Source organism: Leucoraja erinacea, chromosome 1 (genome assembly GCF_028641065.1).
Source record: "Leucoraja erinacea ecotype New England chromosome 1, Leri_hhj_1, whole genome shotgun sequence".
Classification (NCBI taxonomy): domain Eukaryota; kingdom Metazoa; phylum Chordata; class Chondrichthyes; order Rajiformes; family Rajidae; genus Leucoraja; species Leucoraja erinaceus.
The window spans coordinates 107,251,616-107,276,789 of record NC_073377.1 but is presented as its reverse complement, the minus strand read 5'-3'; the positions used below and the strand labels follow the sequence as shown (position 1 = coordinate 107,276,789).

At 41.5% G+C, this 25,174-nt stretch overlaps 2 protein-coding genes across 3 annotated transcripts in view; one reads left to right on the top strand and one right to left on the bottom strand.

The window, feature by feature from the left end:
• ugt8 (UDP glycosyltransferase 8) overlaps positions 1 to 12,578 on the top strand; it is a 74,628-nt gene extending 62,050 nt beyond the window's left edge. For both annotated transcript variants that reach the window (XM_055640753.1, XM_055640745.1), the window contains exons 4-6: positions 4,624 to 4,700; positions 7,222 to 7,441; positions 10,175 to 12,578. In XM_055640753.1, the coding sequence (XP_055496728.1) occupies positions 4,624 to 4,700; positions 7,222 to 7,441; positions 10,175 to 10,529 (652 nt within the window). In that variant the 3' untranslated portion in view covers positions 10,530 to 12,578. The remainder of the gene's footprint in view (positions 1 to 4,623; positions 4,701 to 7,221; positions 7,442 to 10,174) is intronic.
• Positions 12,579 to 18,816: 6,238 nt separating this feature from the next.
• LOC129700333 (EF-hand calcium-binding domain-containing protein 14-like) overlaps positions 18,817 to 25,174 on the bottom strand; it is a 46,595-nt gene continuing 40,237 nt past the window's right edge. The window contains exons 10-11 of the mRNA XM_055640733.1: positions 20,272 to 20,448; positions 18,817 to 19,245 (exon numbers count right to left, since the gene is read on the bottom strand). Coding sequence (XP_055496708.1) covers positions 20,273 to 20,448 — 176 coding nt within the window. The 3' untranslated portion in view covers positions 18,817 to 19,245; position 20,272. The remainder of the gene's footprint in view (positions 19,246 to 20,271; positions 20,449 to 25,174) is intronic.

The following is a 25,174-nucleotide window of genomic DNA, read 5'->3' as shown; positions in this document are numbered from 1 at the left end:
GGAAACTGATTCTGCAGCCGACCATCAGTCACCCGTTTACACTAATTCCATGTTATCCCACTTTCTCATCCACTCCGTACACACTAGTGGCAAATTATAGGAGCAAATTAACCTACAAACGCACATGTCTTTGCGCTGAGTGGGGAATCTGGAGCACATGGAGGAAACCCGCATGGTCACAGGGAGAACGTGCAAACTCCACACAGACGGCACCCAAAGCCAGAATCGAACCCGGGTCTTTAGCACTGAGGCAACTACTCCACCAATTGTGCTACTGCTGTCCCTAAAGGGGGAAGAAAGCGAGTGAAAATGCAATAGGTGAACGTGTGAAACGACACGCACACACACACCTTCCAGCTCTCCTACACTGTTTTCTTTCGTTGGTTTCTCTTCCTTTCTCTTTGTTCATGTCTCCCATCCCATGATCCCACTTGGCTCCATCCGCCCATCCTCTTGCCCATCTGGTTCCATGTGTTTCATTCTGGCAATCGTTTCTGTTCCCCCTGTCCTAATGCAGGGGCTTGACCTATAATGTCAACTTCCGTGTTTTTCCTTCCACAAATGTTGTTTGACCGCTGCGTTCTTCGCATGTTCTGTTTTTTCTGTTCCAGGTTCCAGCATTTGCATTCTCTTCTGTCTTCATCCTCTGTTCCTGTACTTTTCCTCTTCCCATGATTGCCAGCCAAATCATCATAACTACTGATATGATGGGGAATGCAAACTTTTAAATTATTTTTTTGTACCTAACTTTAGAACTAATTTCTATGGAATTTGTGTGGCATTTTGGAGCAGAACCAGAATAAACATTGCACTCCACATTTGGTTCCAATCAGGTTTTGAATATCTGTGCCAAAGTTTTCATTTATTGAAAATTCTTGACCGAAGGAGCTCAAATGTGCACAAATACAGTCATTTCATACTTTAATTATAGATTCCTATTGCTTCCCCATAGCTAACTGGCCAGTAATTTCCCGATTTATCTGTTTATCTTCATTGTTCGCTGTGCTCCATTTTGAAGGGCTATTTCCTGAAACAAGGTAGAAATTGAATGGATTGAAAGATATAGCATGGAAACAGGCGCTTTGGCATATCGAGTCCACGCTGATCGATGTTCACACTACCTCTGTTATTCCACTTTCGCATCAACTCTCTATACACTAGGCACATTTTCAGAGGCTGATGAACCTACAAATCTGCACATATTTGGGAAGGAAACCAGAGCACCCGGAGTAATGTCCACACAGTCACAGGGTGATTGTGCAAACTCCATACAGGCAGCAACCATGGTCAGGATCGAACCTGTGCTGGTGCTGTACGGCAGCAGGTCTGTCAGCTGCACTATGACCTCTAAAACTATCTTTGGAGCGAAGGAAATAGGCAACGAAACCTTTGGGTTTCGGCCCGAAACGTTGCCTATTTCCTTCGCTCCATAGATGCTGCTGCACCCGCTGAGTTTCTCCAGCTTTTTTGTGTAACCTTCGATTCTCCAGCATCTGCAGTTCCCTCTTAAACTCTAAAACTATCTTGTTGAGGTCATTTAAAATCCATATGTTCGCTTCATGGGAACTTCAGTATTTAATCATACTTTGCGAATAGGTACAAGTGAGGGAATCATCATTACAACATTCCTCTACTTTGTGTTCTAGTGTCATAGAGCTCTTAAGAACGCAAACAGTGCCTTTAACAAAACCTGCGCATGTCAACCAAGTCGCATAACAGCAAGTCCCACATGCCTGCACTTGCCCCATACCTTTCAAACATTCAAATCTTTCCTATCCATGTACTTGTCGAAGTGTCTTTCGATTTTTTTAATTGTTTCAGCCTCTAGTTAACCTGGCTGTTCATTCCATAGCTGTCCTTCATAATTTTATGTGTAAGGTCAACCCTCAGCCTTCTATGTTACATGGAAAAAAGACCTAGCCTATTCAGATTGTTCTCCAGCTTATTATACTTGTAAATCTTTTTGCAATTTAATGATGTGCTTACTGTGGGCGATCAGAATTGTATGCAATACTACAAATGTGGTTATACCATTACCTTATACAGCTGTAACATGACACCCCAACTCTACACAATATCACACACCATTCCTGATTTTATTACTTCTGGCTCTCTGCTCTCTGAAGCCTCCGACCTTAGCGTTCCACAGTCCTGCACAGCCCGACATTATCTTCTCCCCAAAATCCACAAACAGAACTGTCGTGGAAGATCCATTGTTTCTGCTTGTTCATGTCCCACCAAATTAATTTCTACATACCTTGACTCCATCCTTTCCCCCCTGATCCAATCCCTCTTTACCTATGTCCAAGACACCTCACCGGTTCTTTGTCTCTTCAACGACTTCCTTCTTCCAGGCCCCCACTCCCTCATCTTTACCATGGATGTCCAGTCACTCTACACCTCCATCCCCAACCAGGAAGGTCTTAAAGCCCTCCCTTTCTTCCTCGACCGCAGAACCAGCCAATTTCCATCTACCAATACTCTCCTCTGCCTAGCAGAGATGGTCCTTACCCTCATCAACTTCTCCTTTGACTCCTCCCACTTCCCCTCCAAATCCAAGACGTAACTATGGGCACACGCATGGGCCCCAGCTATGCCTGCCTCTTTGTTGGGTACGTCGAACAATCACTGTTCCAGGCATATCCCTGAACTCTACCTCCGCTACATTGACGACTGCATCGGTGCTGCCTCCTGCACCTATGCAGAACTCACTGACTTCATCAACTTCTCGACTAATTTCCAATCGGCATTCAAATTCACTTGGACCATCTCCGACATCTCCCCACTGTTTCTGGATCTCACCGTCTCCATCACAGAAGTCAGACTATTGACCAACATCCACTACAAACCTACCGACTCCCATAGCTATCTAGACTACACTTCTTCCCACCCTGCTTCCTGTAAAGACTCTATCCCCCTACTCCCAATTCCTCCGTCTACACCGCATATGCGCCCAGGATGAGGTTTTCCATATTGGATCATCAATGTCCTCATTCTTTAGGAGACGGCGGTTCTCCTCTTCCATTATAGATGAGGCTCTCACTAGGGTCTCCTCAATATCCCGCAGCTCCCCCTCCCATTCCCAATCTGACCTTTATGTCCTGGGCCTCCTCCATTGTCAGAGTGAGGCCCAGCGCAAATTGGAGGAACAGCACCTCATATTTTGCTTGGGTAGCTTACACCCTAGTGGTATGAACAATGACTTATATAACTTCAAATAACCCTTGCGTTCCTTCTCTTTTTCCATCCCCTCCCCCTTCCCAGTTTACCCACCAGTTTTACTGTCTCCAACTGCATTCTATTTGTCCCGCGCACTCCCCTGACATCAGTCTGAATAGGGTCTCGACCCGAAACGTCACCCATTCCTTCCCTCCGGAGATGCTGCCTGCCCTGCTGAGTTAATCCTGCAGTTTGTGTCTACCTTCGATTTAAACCAGCATCTGCAGTTCTTTCCTACACTTCCTGTACACAATACTCAAGCGTGTCGAAGGCAAGCATGTCAAACACTATCTTCACCACCTTGCCCACCAGTCTTTTATCATGGAATAATAATTGAATACCTAGTCTTAATGAGTAGATATAACCAAAGTACTTTTCTGGAAGGTACGTTGCTTAAAGAAATTAAGATTACGAGGATTCAATTAGCAGGATAAAGCATAACCAGTGGGTGTTATGTTTTTGATCAAAAATACATTCATAGAGATGACACTCAGAAGATTAGAGATTATGCATAACATAGTATAGGCAGTAGATTTGTAAAAATAAATGAACATTTTCAAGTTGGCAAACTTAAACAGCTAGTTAGTCTCAGAAATTAGTGTTGGGGTCCCAGCTATTTGCAATTTGCATTATTGATTTAGTGAAGTGATCCGTTTTAATAATATAAAGCCATGCGATAAGGTAAGTTTTGGAAAGGATATTGAATATAAAGTTTAAATCAAGCTCCGTATTATGATGCATGCAAAATTTGATAACATCTGCATTATACAATCCATTCTGAATTCTTGAATTTATGTATTAGTCTTAATAGAATGTTGAGAGCTGGATTTTACAAAGGTGATTTTGTTGCTGGAGCCATAACACATTTCCCCCAGTTATGATTTTTATACTAATGCCATTTTTTGAAGAATAATCGTGTATAGGGCACAAAAATGTAATGTACTGGAAAACATTTTGGTAAGAATTCAAATTATAAATTGTACTGATAAAGGTGCTTGTGTTCATTCCTAATAGGCAATTTCTGATGCTTATCCGTGTACTAAAGGAATTTAAATAGAAAATGTTTTCTTGTTTAATTAAGAAATCTGTTGAAGTAATAGAGTTTTACATTCACATACCTTTTGTAAGTTTGAGAACAAGCATTTGCTTTGAATCAGTGGTGTGAAATGTGTAATTATTGCTTTTGACCATGCCTGAGACTTTGCTTCTGTTTTTATTGTTTTTAATGTTTCTTTATTTTACATATCTTTTCCTACTATTTCTTTTGATTGTTATTATTGGTGTGTATTAACTTTTTTGTCAATGATTAGTGATGTACAGCACTTTGTTGCAACTATGATTGTTTTTAAAGTGCTCTATAAATAAAATTATTATTATTATAATTATTATTATTATGTTCTACAGGTATTCTGGAAAGGAACCAAGCAATTTGAGCAACAATACAAGACTTGTAGAATGGGTGCCTCAGAATGATTTACTTGGTGAGTTGGCCTCCATGAGAGATTGAGAGTGACTGTTCAGTTGAATAATCTGTTTCAGATTTTCATCTGATATACTCAGAATCCATTTCCCTTTGAGAATGTTATTATTAAATCTACTTTCACCTCACTTTAGACAACTAATTGCAGATTATACGTAATTTCATAACTGTTCTAGTTCATTTGCCAGTTTCCTGAAATTTAACCTATTGGTTACATGTCATAGTTCTTTATGATTTTGAACAGTTCTTTTAAATTTCCCTTAACCATTTCTCCAGTATGACCTTGTTTCCAAGTCTCTCCACGATTATGAAATCCCACATTCTGGTACCATTGTAGTAAATCACCTCTGTGTCCCTCTGATTGGCAACCTGTACTGCCCCATTATTCTGAATGGCACTAAACCAGAAATTTGAAGCATTTTTAAATTACTTTCTTTCTTTTGAATTTTTTTTAACGACGGTTCTAATATTTATTTTAATATCCTTTGCAAATTGATCATCTGCCTTCCAAGTCTGGGTATGGACACCCCTTGGTCTTGAGTCCAGTACATTACCTTCCAAGCTGAGTTAAATTGCTTTTCTATATGTCTGAGCATACCACCTATCTGAACTTTTTTTTCATTTTATTTCTATTCACTATAGTTAGTACATTTGAGTTTTCTTTGCAATTTTTCAAAATGATGCTCTGCATACAGAAGCCAATTTCTATTTTAAGCTTAGGTTTTGAATATTGACAACCTTGTTGCAAAATTATTCCCGTTGGTCTTGAACCAGTCACCAATGTTCTACTTTATGTCTGTCCATTAGCCAATTGCATATCAGTGTTGTCATTGTTTTAATGTTGTGAACCTCAATTATCTTTACAAGGCTGAGATAGATATCCTGGAGCTTACAATGCTGAGGAATGACCTTTATAGGGTGGCATCAAGGAAGAGCCAGTGTAGGGGTGTCAAAAATTAGAAGGCAAAGATTGAAAGTAAGAAGAGTAAGATTTAAAAGGGTCCCGAGAGACGAGTTGTTCCACACAGGGGGTGGCACGTGTATGGAACAAACAGCCGGAGATAGAGTCCTGGAAAACCATCCAGATACCTGTTTATTGTAGTGAGGCTTGCATGCAATGAGGGCTACAAAGTGAAGTAGTGCAGTAACACTGGCAACAAATGTTCCACGTCAGCGAGCTCAATGCCTCCTATACTTGCTTTGAACAGAGTATGTAGGAAAATATTTTTACTGTCTACCATGTGTCTGCCACTTGTACGCATTTCTCAGCAAAAAGCTGAATTTTCATTATTTCATGCAAATGGATACTGCTTGCTACTTTGCATGCAGTTTCATGTGGAAAAGAGCACTGCACTCTTCACTGAGCTTTACCATTTCTGATTTGAAAGGTGATTGATAAAGCAGTTTAATGGGGCTGAGGAATATCTGCAAAGTTATTTTAGGGACTGTGATGACTGTACATGTAGACATCTTCCTTAATAAATGGTGAAACTCCAGTCTTAGTTTAGTTACAGCGCGGTACAGGCCCTTCGACCCACCGAGTCTGTGCCAACCTGTGATCCCTGCGCACTTACACTATCCCATACACACTAGGGGCAATTTACAATTATACCAAGCCTATTAACTTACAAACCTGTATGTCTTTGGAGTGTGGGAGAAAACCCATGCAGGACATGAGGAGAGTGTACAAACATTGTACAGACAGCACCTGTAGTCGGGATCGAACCCAGATCACTGGTGCTCTAAGGCAGTAACCTTACTGCTGCGCCAAACAGGTTTTACTGTGTCTCACTTTGATGCTTTACCATTTTGTCTTGATTTTTGAAGACAGTCACTTTCATTTCACCAAGTGACTTTGACAAGATCCATAAATGAGTTTGTGAGCACGTTATTGGCTAATGAAGGTAGACGGCTTTGAACATAGAACAGTACAGCACAAGAATATGCACTTTGGCCCATAATGTCAGTGCCGAACATACTGCCAAGACCAAATCTTATCTGTCTACACATACATTCATATCCCTCCATTCCCTTCATACCATTTGCTTATACAAACGTTTGTTTAAATGTTACCATCGTATCTGCCTCAACCACGGCAGTTGCAGGCACTCACCATTCTCCGTGTATATATATTTTTAAACTTGCCCTGCACATCTCCTTTAAACTTTGCCCCCCCCCCCCCACCTTAAAGTTATGCACTCTAGTATTTGATTTATTTTTAATCCTGTGGAAAAAGGTTCTGATTGTCTATCCTATCTATGCTTCTCATCATTTAATAAACTTCCATTAGGTTTTCCTGCAACCTCTAGCGTTTCAGAGAAAACAATCCTAGTCTCTCCAACTTTTCCCTGTAGCTAATACTCCCTAATCAAGGCATCACTCTGGTAAACCACCTCCATACCTTCTCCAAAGCATTTTTATTGGCAGTAATATATATTGAATTGCATATACTTCCGTTGAAATTAGATATTATATTTTGCTGTTCTGGAATGAAACTAATAGTTTTGTTTATGTAAATATAGGTCACCCAAACATCAGAGGATTTCTAAGCCATGGTGGTCTAAATGGTATATTTGAAGCGATGTACCATGGTGTTCCTGTGGTTGGAATTCCCCTTTTTGGTGATCACTATGATACAATGACCCGTGTGCATGCCAAAGGGATGGGCATCTCATTAAGCTGGAAAACAATGACAGAAGATGATCTGTATAATGCATTGGTGACAATAATTACTGATCCACGGTAAGAGATAAAGATTTGCAATATTTTGCAAAAGTGTAGAAGGCACATTGTTGAAGGTGTTTGCTTATTTTAAAGTGAACTTACAACATCAGAGGTAGGCATCTCAAAAGGAAAAAAACATACATATAAAAATATCTTGCTAAGAAATTAAGGGTTAAGCTGGTTTGTCCTAACAAAAAGTAAAAATGTTTTGAAAAATGGAAATTTCAATTTGAAATAGTTCTGAAGGTGCTTCTAAATGGATTCAGCAGAATGATGCATGTTAAACTTGCTGTATGGTGTACAAACTTGCTGCCACAGTTTAGGAGACGGCAAGATTCTCTAAATGAGGATTTGACGGAATAGTACCAAACACATTCTCTCCCATATCAAATCCAGCATCCCTGCCTCACTGGACTCTCGTCAATTTGCATACAGGGCAAATAGATCAACAGAGGATGCCATCTCTCTGTCTCTTCACACTGTCCTGACTCACCTGGACAGACAGGGCACGTACGCGAGGATGCTCTTCGTTGACTATAGCTCTGCATTCAATACGGTCATCCCAACCAAGCTCACCACCAAACTCCACCAGCTAGCCTCAGTTCGCCAATATTTGGATTCGATTGGATCCTGAACTTTCTGACGGAGCGACCGCAGGCAGTGAGACTGGGCCCCGCACCTGTCCTCCACTATCACCCTGAGCACCGGCACACCACAGGGCTGTGTACTAAGCCCCATGCTCTACTCCCCCTTCACTCACGACTGTGTTCCTGCATTCGACACCAACACCATCGTGAAGTTTGCAGATGACACAACAGTGATTGGGCTGATCACCAACGGTGATGAAATAAAATACAGGGCGGAGGTGCAGAACCTGGCGGACTGGTGCACACGTAACAACTTGTCACTAAACACCTCCAAGACCAAGGAGCTGATTATTGACTTCAGGAGGTCCCACAATGGAGAATACGCCCCAATCACCATTTACGGGGAAAGTGTGGAGAGAGTGTCCAGCTTTAAGTTTCTGGGCACTCACATTTCAGAGGACCTCACATGGTCCACCAACACCGCTGCGCTGGTCAAGAAGGCACAGCAACGACTTCTTCCTGAGGACATTAAAAAAGACTGGTCTGCCCCAACAGCTGCTGACAACGTTCTACCGCTGCACCACAGAGAGCATATTAAGGTATGGCATCTCTGTGGTATCTCAGCTGCACGGAGGCGGAGAGGAGCTCTTCAGCGCGTCGTCCACAGAGCGCAGAGGATCATTGGGACAGAGCTACCAGCCTTGGAGGGCATCTACCACACACGGTGCCTCAGGAAGGCCGTCAGCATCCATAAAGACTCATCACACCCCTGTAACGGACTGTTTGAACTACTTCCCTCCGGCAGACGTTACAAGGCCTTCTACGCCCGAACCTCCAGACTCAGAAACGGCTTTATTCCAAGAGCTAAAGCGGCTCTGAACCGGCCCTGCTGAGTGCCCCCCACGGACTGTCTCCCTCGGATGGTCACGACACACAGCTTATTTATTTATTTTACTTTTCTTTTTCAGCGGTTGGAGCTGCATACTAAATCTCGTTGCACTGATGTGCAATGACAATAAAAGATATTATTATTATTATTAATTATTATTCGCAAAAGGGGAGATTTCACAGTGAAACCAGGAAACGGCTCTTGTGTAAAGTTTAAATAGGACGAATAGGCATACTTTATTTTCACATGTGACCTGGCACAGTAACATTCTATGCTTGCATACACAATGTATACAAATAGCAGCCACCTACATCGCTGACAAAGTTACAAAGCACGCCGGTTCCCTCTTTTGGCCCTCCTCCCCCCCAATAGTTCCCAATAGGGGGGGGGGGGGGGGGGGGAGTACAGAGAACAGTGCTCCTAGCTGAACTTGGTCCGCATAGACAGAGCTGCCAAGTAGTACGGATTTTCCGCATTTTGTACAGAAATGCGATAAGAATACGGATGTACAGTTTTGCTTTGTAAAATACGGATTTTTTTTTAAACTTCCTGTTTCATCTTGCTGCTTAAAAAAATGCAAGGATATAAAAAATCATACTGTACCTTTAAAAATTATAGCAGATTAAATCTATTAGTATTTTAAATGTCAAGATCTGGATTATTTTTGTAACCTTTGATCTGCCTGTCCCGCTCCAGGTTTAAACAGCGCTGTCAGTTTCGCGTGTGGGAATTTAAACAAACAGCGCTATGGGTTCTAATTATAGCGCTACCAGCTGGAGCGCTATTGCCTTTACACATAGCGCTATGGGCTTTACACGTAGCGCTATGGGTCACAGACTTCGGGGAGGGAGGGAGAGAGAAAAAAAGAAGGAAGAGGGAGAGGGAGGGAGGTTTTCAAAATGGCTTCTACAGCATCACCTGGTGCTAAAAGCAGGAATCAGCCGTTCAAAAAGCAGTATACAAAGGGGTGGCAATGAATGCACTGTCAAGTGAGGTGCGTAGAAGACGTCAATTGGTAGCAAAGTTATGCATACTTGTACTCTTGCATGGGTATGACTGCAACAAAAAAAAAAAATTTTTTTCAGCAAAATGTTCAGCACCGCGTAAAAATACCGATTTCCTCAGCAAAATACTGATTTTCAGGTACCAGAATACCGAAATGCTCTGACAAAACTTGGCAGCTATGCATAGACTATTTTGGTTGAAGGGATGTTTTTCCATGCTCTATTGTAAATTATTATAGTTTATTGATAAATGCATTGTTGTTTTTTTTAGCTACAAGCAACGTGCAGAACAGTTATCTCAGATTCATAAGGACCAACCAGAACATCCTGTAAGCCGAACCGTTTATTGGATTAACTACGTACTCCGTTACAGTGGAGCACAGCATCTTCGCGCTGCTGTTTATAATGTCCGGTTCTACCAGTACTACTTGTTGGATGCATTACTGCTCGTTACAATAATTATTGTTGTTGCATACAAGATAGGATTTTTGATAGTAAGTCTGATCGCCAATAGGTTTTCATCTAAATTATTGCATAGTAATACTAATGGATACTGCAATAATGGAATATCAAATGGTAAACATCGGAAGAATGGTCACATCAAACATGAAAAGAAAGTGAAATGAATATTCCATAATATTGGGAAAGATTTAAGTTAACTACTGTTGGTATAATTCCAGCTGTGTAACACATTACTGACAGCATTTAAGAAAAATAACTGTGTTAATGTGCTCCACTATTTAACTTCATTTTGCCTAAAATTCCATGTGCTGACTAAAGGACCGATGGGCACAACTTAAAAATGCAATGCTGTATATTTGAATCTTGGTATTTCTGCACAAATTACTTTTGGCACTGAAACATAAGGGCCTTAATTCTTGAAGCCTTTTATTATGAATTTTTATAAACTGTTTTGAGATTTATTAGTGACTTGTGTGCCCCATTTTTTTTTAAATTAAGAAAAGATGAAGGCTTTGATACTTGGTAAAATTGGTTCTTTTTTTTCTGTTTCAAAGTTCTCTGAAGATTATGTTACCCATGAATGTGCTGAATAGTATGCTAATGCATTTGTGATGTTAGTATACTCAATTATTTGACCTAATTAAAGATGTTTCATTTGCTCTGATGAATGCCCCTTTTCCGATAGAAATCTTGTGGTTGGATCTCCTGCCTGTAAAGAATTACTTTGCTTTTTTTATCATCACTATGATTTTTAAGGGGCACTAATCCAGATATCCCTCCCAAACCCAGCCTTCGCAGAATCAAAGATGGTACGAGTTTAATAATTATCAAGTGTTGCATAAGTGACCTAATTCAAGGTTTTGTTTCAGGTTTTCAAACAAAATTTCTAATTGTGTAGTTGATAAGTTAAATAACAAGAATACATGGTTTATCTTTTATAATTCACATATATGGAAAATGATGCGCCGTTATTTACAATACGAACTAAACAGTAGATTTATAATTGCACCACCCTTTAATGTGACTTGCTTGGGGAATGTTTCATAAATCCCATTTAAAAATACAGCATCCCGTGATGGGTATCAATGTTTCCACATCATTTTACACGTGATTTTGGGTGGAGCAGTTTTTTCTCCAGCATCATTTATTAATTCAATTCAAAATTACGAAATGCCTTTTAAATTGATCTTACAAATTGAATTAATGTGTACTATGAATTAATTTGCCACATAGGTACAAAAAGAATCACAGGGTCTAGACTCCATCAAGAATGTCTTGGATGGGCAAAATTGAAGGTTTATTATTGCTCGATCATTTAAAATACCTAACTTTTATTCTGTACCTGCCTTGATGCCCAAGGCCTATAAATGTGAAATAGACACGCTTTTAACTGCCCATCACTTGCCAAAGTATTTTTACATGGTCTTTATATTTTCCCATCAGGACATCGGTGAATATCTGTTGGTGCTTGTTACTTTTCAACAGTTTCATGTTGGCAGCTTTTTGCTGTTGTTTTGAACGTATCTGGGGCACACAATTCACTGTTTTGTAACTACTATTCTTCAGCCCTGTGCTGTTTTCCTGTTTGTCATAGTTTGTCCACTGTGTGACGTGTTTACTGACAAACGAACTAGCCCTGCTGTGAGTGTATTTTTTTATTTATTCTAATTGAAGTTCATGTGTTTGACAAAGGAACTAAGAGTGCCTTGTATCCAATTTTACTGTTGTCTCCTTGATTCTGACCCAAATATAGACTATTTTTCCATCCTACTTGGAGCCGCAAATGGCCGCTGACTGTAAGGAAATTGATGGGTAATGAACAGCTAATAGCTTTAAATAATTTAACAAAGGAAAGTTGTTGTAAATGTATTTACACTACTTTCATTTCTGTTCAAAGCCCTGTACAGTACTGCCATGAAGTGGCTATAGAGAAAGCAGGTTCTCTGCTTAGAGGCTATGAGTGGTGGGGTGGTTTTTAGCATATCTGTATACAGATGTGTTGACATAGAATAACAGATGCAATGTCTTCAGGCTGTAGCATAGCTGGGCTAAAGCAGAAAAAAAACAAGCAATAAGCACTGATCGCACATGGCCTGGAACCATTTCTTTTTATATGTACATATAAAAATGTAAATGTCTATAATATCAGCTACAGTTTTAAGTATGAACACTGTCATCTGTTATTGCAATAAAGTTAAATGCAAAACGTTGAATAGGTGTTTGGTTTGAGGTTATAACAAAATTGTACACGAGTTGAGATAATTTGCTGATATATATTGCCATAAAATTCAGTTTTTGCTTGATTCACTTGATCTTCTCTGAATAGATATTTGTTTTCATTTACTTTAGAGATACAGCTTGGAAAGAGGCCCTTCAGCCTACTAAGTCCATACTGAATATCGATCACCTGTTCTCACTAGTTCTATGTTATCCCACTTTCTCATCCTTGACCTGCACATTAGGGGCAATTAGAGAGGTTAATTAACTTACAAATTCACATGTCTTTAGGATGTGGGAGAAAACAGAGTCACTGGAAGAACATGCAAACTCCACACAGACAGCAGCCAAGGTCTGGATTGAACCCACGTCGCTGGTGCTATGAAGCAGCAGCTCTAATTACATCTTTGAGGTGCTTAAAATAAACTAATATTTTACAGTTGTACAATACATTGGTGAGGCCACACTTGGAATATTGTGTTCAGATTTGGTCACCCTGTTATTGGAAAAATGTCATTAAGTTGGAAAGAGTGCAAAGAAGGTTTACGAGGATGTTGCCGGGACTTCAGATTCAGATTCAATTTTAATTGTCATTGTCAGTGTACAGTACAGAGACAACGAAATGCATTAGAGACAACGAAATGAGAGAGTGGTTAAGCAGGCTATAATTTTAGTCCTTGGAGCATTGGAGGCTGAGGAGCAATCTTATATAGGTATAAGATCATGAAGGGATAGGGTGAATGCACATTCTTTTGTCCAGGGTAGGGGAATCAAGAATAAGAGGGCATATGTTGAGGTGAGAGGGACTAGATTTAATATGAACCTGAGGGACCACCTATTCATGGTATATGGAACGAGCTGCCAGAGGAGGTGGTTGAGGCAGATACTATAAACATTTAAAAGACACGTGGATAGAAAATGTTCAAAGAAGTACGGGTTAAACGTGGGCAAATGAAATTAGGTATCTTGCTCAGCATGATTGAGTTGGGCGAGAGGGCCTGTTTCTGTGTTGTGTGAGCGAACACGCAACCTCCGTGCTTGGAAAATTATTTGATTACTGATGGGTTATCCTTGGATCAATAATGTTTCTGACCAACTTAATTGAGTCCAGTCCCACTCAATGTGAGCATGTAGCTATGCTTGATATTTTGGTAAAACACCAATTTTATTTTAAAACTGATCAAGAAAATCACCAGCTATGGATGAGGGGCATGCCAATGCCTGTCTGATGGTGGGCCCTCTGCAGCAAAATGTAATTAGATTTGTTGAGTGTGTGAAAATGGACCTTTAGCCCACTGAGTCCTCGCCGACCATTGATCACACATACACTGATCACCCGACACACTGGAGACAATTTACAGAAGCCAATTAACCTACAAACCTGCATGTCTTTGAAGTGTGAGAGGAAACCAGAGCACCCGGAGAAAACTCTCGCAATTACAGGGAGAACGTACAAACTCCACACAGACAGCACCCATAGTTATCTACAGGCCCCCAAACAGTGACCTGGAAAAAGGGTGCAAGTTGAATCAAGAGTTAAAATTGGCGTCACAAAGGTAATGCTACGGTGGTTATAGGAGATTTCAACTGGGAAAATCAGGTTAGTACTGGACCCCAAGAAAGGGAGTTTGTGGAGTGCCTCCAAGATGGATTCTTAGAGCAGCTTGTACTGGAGCCTTCCAGAGAGAAGGCAATTCTGGATTTAGTGTTGTGTAATCAACTGGGTTTGACAAGGCAACTCAAGGTAAAGGAGCCATTAGGAGGTAGTGACCATTACATGATAAGTTTTAATCTACAATTTGAGAGGTAGAAGGGAAAATCGGAAGTACCTGTATCAGTATTACAGTTGGGTAAAGGGGACTAGAGCCATGAGGGAGGAGCTGGCCAAAATGACTGGAAAGAGACCGTAACAGGGATGATAGTGGAACAACAATGGCAGGTATTTCTGAGAATCAAGTTCGCATTTATTGTCTCTTTACCAATTAAGGTACGCTGAAATTTGAGTTACCATACAGCCATACTAAGTGAAAAGAACACAATACACACATAAAATAAAATTTAACAAACATACACCGCAGTGGAATCGACATACCTAACTGTGATAATACAGAAGGTGCAGGATCAGTTCATTCCAAAGAGGAAGAAAGATTCTAAGGGGAGTAAGAGTGGTTGACAAGGGAAGCCAAGAACAGTGTAAAATTAAAAGAGAAGTATAACACAGCAAAGATGAGCGGGAAGCCATTGGGAAACTTAAAGAGCAACAGAAGATAACTAAAAAGACACTACGGGGAGAAAAGATGAGGTATGAAGGTAAACTAGTCAAGAATATAAAGGAGGATAGTGAAAACTTCTTTAGGTATGTGAAGAGGAAAAAAATTAGTTAAGACCAAAGTTGACCCCTTGAAGACAGAAACAGATGAATTTATTATAGGGAACAAGGAAATGGCAGATAAGTTGAACAGGTAATTTGTGTCTTCCTTAGTGAAGACGGATCCAATCTCCCAGATGTACCAGTGGCCAGAGAACTTAGGGACTGAAGGAAATTCACATTAGGCAGTAAATGGTGTTGGGTAGACTGATTGGACTGAAGGCTGATAAATCCCCAGGGCTTGATGGTCTGCATCCCAGGGTACTTAAGAAAGTGGCACTAAAAATCGTGGGTGCATTGATGATCATTTTCCAATGTTCTATAGATTTAGGATCAGTTCCTGTGGATTAGAGGGTGGCTAATGTTATCCCACTTTTTAAGAAAGGAGGGGGAGAGAAAACGGAATTATAGACCAGTTAGCTTAACATCAGTGGTGGGGAAGATGCTGGCCAATTATAAAAGATTAAATAGCGGCACATTTGGATAGCAGTAACAGGTTCCGTAGAGTCAGCATGGATTTACGAAAGGGAAATCATACATGACTGATCTTCTAGAATTTTTTGAGAATGTAACAACCAGTGGAGGTAGTGTACCACGACTTTCAGAAAGCCTTTGATAAGGTCCCACATAGGTGATTTGTGGACAAAATTAGAGCACATGGTATTGGGGGTAGGGTACTGATATGGATAGAAAATTGGTTGGCAGACAGGAAAGTAGGGATTAACAGGTTCCTTTCAGAATGGCAGGCAGTGACTGATGGGGGAGGCTTGGTGTTGGGATCCCAGCTATTTACAGTATGCATTAATGATTTTGATGAAGGGATTAAAAGTAACATCAACATTTGCAGATGACACAAAGCTGGGTGGCAGTGTGAACTGTGAGGATGATGCAGGGCGACTTGGCCAGGTTGGGCGAGTGAGCAGATGCAGTCTAATGTGGATAAATGTGAGGTTGTCCACTTTGGTAGCAAGAACAGGAGGGCAGATTATTGAATGGTGTCAAGTTAGGAAAAGGGGAAGTACAACAAGATCTGGGTGTCCTTGTTCATCAGTCATTGAAATAAGCCTATTTCCTTCGCTCCATAGATGCTGCTGCACCCGCTGAGTTTCTCCAGCACTTTTGTCTACCTTTGATTTTCCAGCATCTGCAGTTCCTTCTTAAACACTGAAAGTAGGCATGCAGGTACAGCAGGCAGTGAAGAAAGCTAATGGCATGTTGGCCTTCATAACAAGAGTTGTACAGGGCCCTAGTGAGCCCACACCTGGAGTATTGTGTGCCATTTTGGTCTCCAAATTTTTGGAAGGACATTCTTGCTATTGAGGGAGTGCACCGCAGGTTCACAAGGTTAATTCCCGGGATGGTGGGACTGTCATATGTTGAAGAAATGGAGCGGCTGGGCTTGTATACACTGGAATTTAGAAAGATGAGAGGGGATCTTATTGAAACATATAAGGTCATTAAGGGATTGGACATGCTAGAGGCAGGAAATATGTTCCCGATGTTGGGGGAAGTCCAGTACCAAGGGCCACAGTTTAAGAATAAGGGGTAGGCCATTTAGAACAGAGATGAGGAAAAACTTTTTTCACCCAGATAGTTGTGAATCTGTGGAATTCTGCCTCAGAAGGCAATGGAGGCCAATTCTCTGGATGCTTTCAAAAGACAGTTAGATAGAGCTCTTAAAGATAGCGTAGTCAAGGGATATGGGGAAAGGGCGGGAACAGGGTACTGATTGGGGATGATCAGCCATGATCACAGTGAATGGCTGTGCTGACTCGAAGGGCCAAATGGCCTACACCTGCACCTATTGTCTATAGTCAGGATCGAATGCAGGTCTCTGGCGCTGTATAGCAGCAACTCTACTGCTGTGCCACCGTGTTGCCCTTGGCTCAATATTCCTCCATGATATTGTGGAGCTTGCAAAAAAAAAAAAAAAACTGGTTGGTGACGAGAAGGATGCATCCTGAATTCCATAGACCAAGTTGGGGCCTCAGGGTTTGTGCACTGAAATGAAATTGGAACCTGGGGTAGGGTATAGGTTTGATGTTAGATCAGGACCCAGGGGGTTGGAAGGAGCAGTGTAGAGATTAGCAATAAAAGAGAGGTTAGACAAACTGCTTTGTTTTCTCTAGAATGTTGGAGGTTGACATTCGGAGCCTTTTTCCCCCCAAGGGCATAGCTTTAAGGCGAGAGATGCAAGGCAGTGTTTGTTTACAAGTGTATTTTGTATCCAGATGGGTGCCTGGAACACACTGCCATATGTGATGGTGGAGGCTGAAATGATTGTGGCATTGACAGGCTTTAGAAAGCACATGGATAGGCAGAGAATAGATTACATGCAGGAAGAGGAGAGTAGTTTAATTTGGCATTATTTTGTCTTGGACATCATGGACCACAGAACCTGTTCCTGTGTGGTACAGTTCTACGTTCAAAAGCAGTAAAAAGTCATTTTTTAAAGATGTGGCACGGAAAAAGGCAATTCAGCCCAGGCCAACAATCAATCATCAGTTCATACTAGTTCTGTTACCCCACCTCTTCATCCTACACATGAGAAGCAATTTACAGAGGCCAATTAACCTACAAACAGCACATCTTTGGAATGCAGGAGGAAACTGAAACGCATGCAGTCACAGGTAAAACATGCAAACTCCATACAGTCAATACCCTCAATCAGGATTGAACCCAGGTCTCTGGTGCTCTACCAGCGGCGCCGCTGTGTCATCAGCTAATAGTCATGACCAACGCAAAGGAAGTTAAGAATGAATCAAGTTAAATATGATGCTGCCTCAGAATGCAACCAATGGATATTGGCACTATTTAATAGAACACAGAGAAAGTGAATCAGTGAAACTTTAATGCAAAAGCAGTAGAAATTTGATGGATGGTGGGGATTGGGGTCAAGATCAGTGGAGAGTATAATGGCTCTGGACTAGTGAGAGAACCCCCAGGGAAACTCACTCTCCATTTAATGTGGATAAATGTGAGGTTATCCGCTTTGGTATAAAAAACGGGAAAGCAGATTACTATCTAAATGGCGTCGTTGGGAAAAGGGCAAGTAGAATGGGATCTGGGGGTCCATGTTCATCAGTCTATGAAAGTAAGCATGCAGGTACAGCAGGCAGTGAAGAAAGCGAATGGCATGTTGGCCTTTATAACAAGAGGAGTTGAGTATATGAGCAAAAAGGTCCTTCTGCAGTTATACACGACCCTAGTGAGCCAACACCTGGAGTATCGTGTGCAGTTTTGGTCCCCTAATTTGCAGAAGGTCATTCTTGCTATTGAGGGAGTGCAGCTTAGGTTTACAAGGTTAATTCCCGGGACTGTCATATGCTGAGAGAATGGAGTGGCTGGGCTTGTATACTCTGGAGTTTAGAAGGATGAGAAGATATCTCATTGAAACATATAAGATTGTTAAGGGTTTGGACACGCTAGAGGCAGGAAACATGTTCCCGATGTTGGGGGAGTCCAGAAACAGGGGCCACCGTTTAAGAATAAGGGGTAAGCCATTTAGAACGGAGACGAGGAAACACTTTTGCTGATAGAGAGTTGCAAGTCAAGGAATTCTCTGCCTCAGAGGGCAGTGGAGGCCGGTTCTCTGGATACTTTCAAGAGAGCTAGATAGGGCTCTTAAAGATAGCGGAGTCAGGGATATGGGGAGAAGGCTTGAACGGGGTACTGATTGGGGATGATCAGCCAAGATCACTTTGAATGGGTGCTGACACGAAGGGCCGAATGGCCTACTCTTGCAGCTATTTGTCTATTCCAGGTGCAGGTATGTGTAGGGTTTTTAAATATGTATGCGTTTGTTGATTATTAATTATGGAAGAGCAACCCATAAGAGTTGTTTCATCAGTGTCACATACACCATATCACTTAAAAAATGTTCAATTTTATTTGAGGTAACAACTACTTTTATTGTCATTACTTTAGCTGTTAATTTTTACATTATACACTTCAGAGATGTTTGAAATTGCCCATTTTAAACATGCATTGTAAACTAAAATATGAACCACTAAACATATAGTATTGTTTGTAACATGAGGCTGCTCTACTTTCACCCTGCAAAACAAAGGCTGGACAAATGAATTTTCCACAGCAAATAAAATTAATAACAAACTAGATCATTACATGTTTTGTAATAGCATTCAGCATTTTTTAATTTAAATACAAAGCTTCACCACAGTTGAATTTCCTCAAATTAATGCAAAATATTGTGGTTGTTAGTCTGGCTCTAAGCAGCAGAAAGTAAGGGCATTGTAGACATCTGTCCTTAAGCTGGAGGATTTCTTGGCTTTACTCTGTAAAAAAATGATAAAACGATAAATAAATTCACATTCCTCTATAGTCTTGTTTGATGACAAAATAATATGCACTTAATAGCAAACTTTGTATGCTGTTTCCATCTTTTTGATGTTTAATGATGGTTCAGGAGTTTACTCAGAAATTAAATAAAACAAAGGCAACTAAAACTATTCAAACATAAATATAGCTCTGCCATTTTCCTTCCATTCTCTGCCCTGGCCTCCTGGCCCAATTCTAAAACTTGGGATATTCTGCTTGGCTGCATTCACGTGCAGGAACAAGAACTTCAGCACACAATGTCAGCCCAGGTCACTATTTCAAGTTGAATTAATCTCCTCATGATCCATTTCCCTCCATTCCTTGCATATTCATGTGCCTGATGTGCTACCATCATATCTGCCTCCACCAACAACTCTGGCAGCACATTACAAGCACCCACCAAAGTGCAACATGTTCTTTGGAAAAGATGAACAGGTGATATTTTTTTGTTGGAATCCTTGCCAGTAGGGTATTAACTTGCCAATTGAACATTTTTGTAAAGGGAACATATTCCACAGGAAAAAAATTGAATAAACCAATGCAGAGAATGGTGGTATATAGACCACATACAGGCAGAAATGCAGTTTAAATTTGCATCATGTTGGCATAGACATCATGAGCCAAAGGGCCTGTTTGATACACTATATTCTATGCCCCAAAGCCATTAGACCATTAGGTCATCTGCCCAATTGTGTGAAAACATCGAGGATGCAGTTGAAGATGGTCGGAGCAGTGATGTTCGGAGCAGGTCCATTTGTCGTGCAGTTCTGATAAACTACATAAGCTGTTGCTGTAAGGAATAGTAAGTCTGACTCATATGGGCACATTTAATCATCCAATTAAAAGGAAAAATATTAAATAGTACAAATTAATTCTTAAATACAGAGAAGTGATGAAACGTAACACTCCTGCCTGATTGCATTAGCACAATCAAAGCTATAGTGAATTACAGGAAAGCTTAACCATTGTTTCACAATTGTTACCTTATAGTCCTAAAGCATTGACCATTTCCATATATGTGAATCGGTCATCGTCGTTTACATCAAACTTTTTAATTTCTTGTCCAGGTGGTGTCCATTCCCCAAGGTTACTCACGAGGTCCTCATACGTCAGGTAACCACGCCCACTCCAGTCTGCTTCATAGAAGAAGGAACGGAGTGCTGGAAGAAGGAGTATTGATCAAAGATAGACACAAAAAGCTGGAGTAACTCAGCGGGACAGGCAGCATCTCTGGAGAGGAGGAATGGGTGACATTTCGGGTCGAGACACTTCTTCAGACCAACAATTTTTACAGCGATATCCTAAAAAGGGGAGGGAGGTATCGGAGATGGTCTAAGTAAATTTGAGTGCAGGAAGAAAATTGGTGAAGTTGATGAGTCCATGAGTTCTGCATGGGTGCAGGAGGTAGGGTGCAGGAGGTAGTTTCAATGCAGTCATCAATGTAACAGAGATAGAGTTCAGGGATAGAGCCAGTGCCTGGAACAGGGATTGTTCAACCTATCAAAAATGTTTTGGGAAATTATTAATGGATAACAGGTAATGGAAAAAGTTCATGTGCTAGGAGCAGAATTGGACCATTTGACCCATCAAGTCTGCTCTGCCATTAAATTATGGCTGATCTCTCCCTCCTAACACCATTCTCCTGCCTTTTCCCCATAACCCCCGACACCCGTACTAATCACGAATCTATCAATCTCTGCCTCAAAAATATGCATATGGCCTTCATAGCCTTCTGTGGCAATGAATTCCACAGATTTCTGACTAAATAAACTCCTCCGCTTCTCCTTCCTAAAGGAACGTCCTTTTATTCTGAAGCTATGGCCTCTAGTCATAGAATCTCCTACTTGTGGAAACATGTTCTCCACATCCATTCTATCCAGGCCATCCACTATTTGGTAAAGTAAAGAATTAAACAAGAAAATAAAAATTACAAAATCTGAAATGCAGATCTGGATATTCAATGGTTAAATCATAAACTGACCATATGCGATAATATGTATAATAAGAGGAAAATGCTACATAGTTTAGGGATACAGCACGGAAACAAGCCCTTCGGCCCACCGAGGCTATGCCGATCATTAATCACCCTTTCACATTAGTTTTATGTTATCCCACTTTCACATCCATTCCTTGCATCCCAGGGGCAATTTACAGACATCAATTAACCTACAAACCTGCACCACCTTAGGATGTGGAGGGAAACCAGAGCACAGAGGAAACCCACAGGAGGGAATGTGCAGTTTCTAGATATATGTGGCCAGGCTTCTGCTTATCAATGGAAGAATGTATAATAAAAACATTGGGATTTTGTACTAAATTGAGAAGATCAACCATTATATTATTTGAAATTGGTGTTCATTAGATAGAATGTTAGCAAATCACCTGACATGTTAGTCATTGTCAGAGCATTTTTAGAACTCTGGGTATACTTTATGCAACACACTCTAATCATTTCTCATGATTGGATACAAGACATTATCTTTTCATTACAAGGTACTGGGACTTCTTTAAGTTTCTTGAAAAATTATTTATAATTGCAGATATTTGCCGTTCTTTGTGACATATCACAAGAGTAGGTTTGTAGGTTGTCTCCCGATTCAGGGACAGTTACTTCCCAGCTGTATTCAGGCTACACAATCATCCTACCACCAACAAGAGAGATGCCCTGAGCTATCATTTACCTCACTGGATACTCTTGGACTATCTTTAATTGGACTTTACTGACTTCATCTTGCACTGAACATTATTCCCGTTATCCTGTATCTGTACACTGTGGGTTGCTTGATTGTAATCTTTTTGCTGATTGGATAGCACGCAACAAAAGAGACTTTTAACAGGCCTTGGTACACGTAACAATGAACTAAACGAAAAAAATATTTGTGGTTTCTGGAAAGTTTAATCAGATCTCACAATCTTTGAATGGCTTAAAGCATAAAACAGCCACCAGGTCTTTCAGATGTAACCAGCATCCTATGTTTGTTATTTTTTTAATGAGCAAACCCTGCAGCAGAGCAGCAAAGGAATGTGAACTCTAGTCCCCACTGTGACACCTAATAGTTTGCTTATTTTCCAAATGCTGTCTCAGCATGATGATTGGTACAAATCACAACAAATTTTATTACCATGACTATTTAGGAGGGAGGGGGGCGCTGTCCTGTACGGCTGCCTGTCCTGCAGCTGTCCGTTTTTTTCCCACTTCTTTTTAAATTTGTACGTTAAAAGAGTGTTAGTTGGGGGTCTAATCTTTTTATGTGTGTTGGGGGGTTGGGTGGGGAAACTGCTTTTCAGGGTCCCTACCTGGTCGGAGAGGCTGCCTTCCTCCGGGTAGCATCTTCGACCCGTCCTCGCAGTCTACCAGCGGGTCTGGAGCGGCGTTTCTTGTGGGGACCTGGCCAGAACCTCGACTTCGGCAGTGGCACAGCGCTGGAGCGCCATCGCGGAGCGGGCGATGCCTTGCCTGGGTCGCCGTGCTGGAACTCCGGTATACTGGGATCTGCGGAGCTGCGGGACTGTGGAGCAGCCAGCGGCTCTGAACTTTACATCGGGAGCCTGGAATCTCTCGCCGAGATCGTCAGTGGTGGAGCTCCGTCCAGTGCGGCCTGTTGGCTTGGAAGCCACGGTCTCCGGTAAGGAAGCGGCCGTTCCAGGCACCCCATGCCGCTGAGAGGGTTCTCCCGATGCCGTAGCACCATCACCCGGCGAGAGGGCCTGAAACATCGGGCCGCCGTAGGGGCGACTGTGGGGGCCTCAATAGGCCCGACCATGGGTGGACAAGTGGATGGGAACTGGACTTTGTGCCTTCCTTCACAGTGGGAACCATTGTGGGGGGATGTTTATGTTTTAATGTTAAACTTCTTCTTTAATATTATGTTGTATTTTAATTAGTGTGCTGCAAGGACATCTGAATTTCCCCATGAAAAGGGGATTAATAAAGTATTTTATTATTATTATTATTATTATTACTACATAGAAAATAGGTGCAGGAGGAGGCCATTCGGACCTTCGAGCCAGCACCGCCATTCATTGTGATCATGGCTGATCGTCCGCTATCAATAACCCGTGTCTGCCTTCTCCCCATATCCCTTGACTCCACTAGCCCCTAGAGCTCTATCAAACTCTCCATTCAGTTACTTGGCCTCCACTGCCCTCTGTGGCAGGGAATTCCATAAATTCACAACTCTCTGGGTGAAAAAGCTTTTTCACACCTCCGTCTTAAATGACCACTTTATTCTAAGACTGAGGCCTCTGGTTCTGGACTCGCCCAACATTGGGAACATTTTTCCTGCATCTAGCTTGTCCAGTCATTTTATAATTTTAAATGTTTCTATAAGACCGCACCCCCCCTCATCCTTCTAATCTCCAGTGAATACAAGCCTAGTCGTTTCAATCTTTCCTCATATGACAGTCCCGCCATCCCAGGGATCAATCTCGTGAATCTACGCTGCACTGCCTCAATCACAATGATGTCCTTCCCCAAATTAGGAGACCAAAACTGTACACAATACTCCAGATGTGGTCTCACCAGAGCCCTATACAACTGCAGAAGAACCTCTTTACTCCTATACTGAAATCCTCGTGTTTTAAAGGCCAACATTCCATTAGCTTTCTTCACTGCCTGCTGTACCTGCACGCCAACTTTCAGTGAACGGTGTACAAGGACACCCAGGTCTCGCTGTACCTCCCCCTTACCTCACCTAACCCCATTGAGATAATAATCTGCCCCCTTGTTTTTGCCACCAAAGTGGATAACCTCACATTTATCTATATTGTACTGCATCTGCCACGCATCTGCCCACTCACTCAACCTGTCCAGGTCACCCTGCAACCTCCTAACATCCTCTTCACAGTTCACACTGCCACCCAGCTTTGTGTCATCCGCAAACTTGCTAGTGTTGCTCCTAATTCCCTCTTCCAAATCTTTAATATATATGGTAAACAGTTGCGGCCCCAACACCGAGCCTTACGGCACTCCACTCCCCACTGCCTGCCATTCTGCAAAGGACCCATTCACTCCTACTCTTTGCTTCTGGTCTGCCAACCAATTTTCTATCCATGTCAACACCCAACCCCCAATGCCATGTGCTCTAATTTTGGTCACCAGTCTCCTGTGCGGGACCTTATCAAAGGCTTTCTGAAAGTCTAGATACACTACATCCACTGCACCCCTTCATCCATTTTACTTGTTACATCCTCAAAAAATTCCAGAAGATTAGTCAAGCATGATTTCCCTTTCATAAATCCATGTGGACTTGGACTAATCCTTTTACTGCTATCCAAATGCCCCATTATTACCTCATTAATAATTGACTCCAGCATCTTTCCCACCACCAAAGTCAGGCTAACTGGTCTGTAATTCCCCGTTTTCTCTCTCGCTCCTTTCTTGAAATTATTATTCCTAATTCTATGATTCTTTGCTGGTCATCCAATTCACCGTAAGAGCCTATTTGGTAAATTAAAAAGAGTATGTTCTCCAAGCACACACAAGAAAAACTAAAATCTATTTAAAGTATCTAAAATAACTTAATTGAATTAATTGAGTGGCACACAGTAGAGTTGCTGCCTTGCTGTGGCAGAAACCTAGGCTTGACCCCGACTACAGATACTGGACACATGGAGTTTGTACGTTCTCCCTGTGACTGCATGGGTTTTCTCCTGGTGCTCTGGTTTCCTCCCACACTTTGAAAGATGTACATGTTTGTAGGTTAATTGGCTTCTGTAAATTGTCCCTAGTGTGTAGAATAGTGCTAGTGTACGGGGTGATCACTGATCGTCATGGACTCAGTGGAAGGAAGGGTGTTTCCACACTGTATCTCTAAAGTGTAAATAGAACCTTTTAAGGGCCTGTCCCAGTGGGCAGATGCAGTACAATATAGATAAATATGAGTG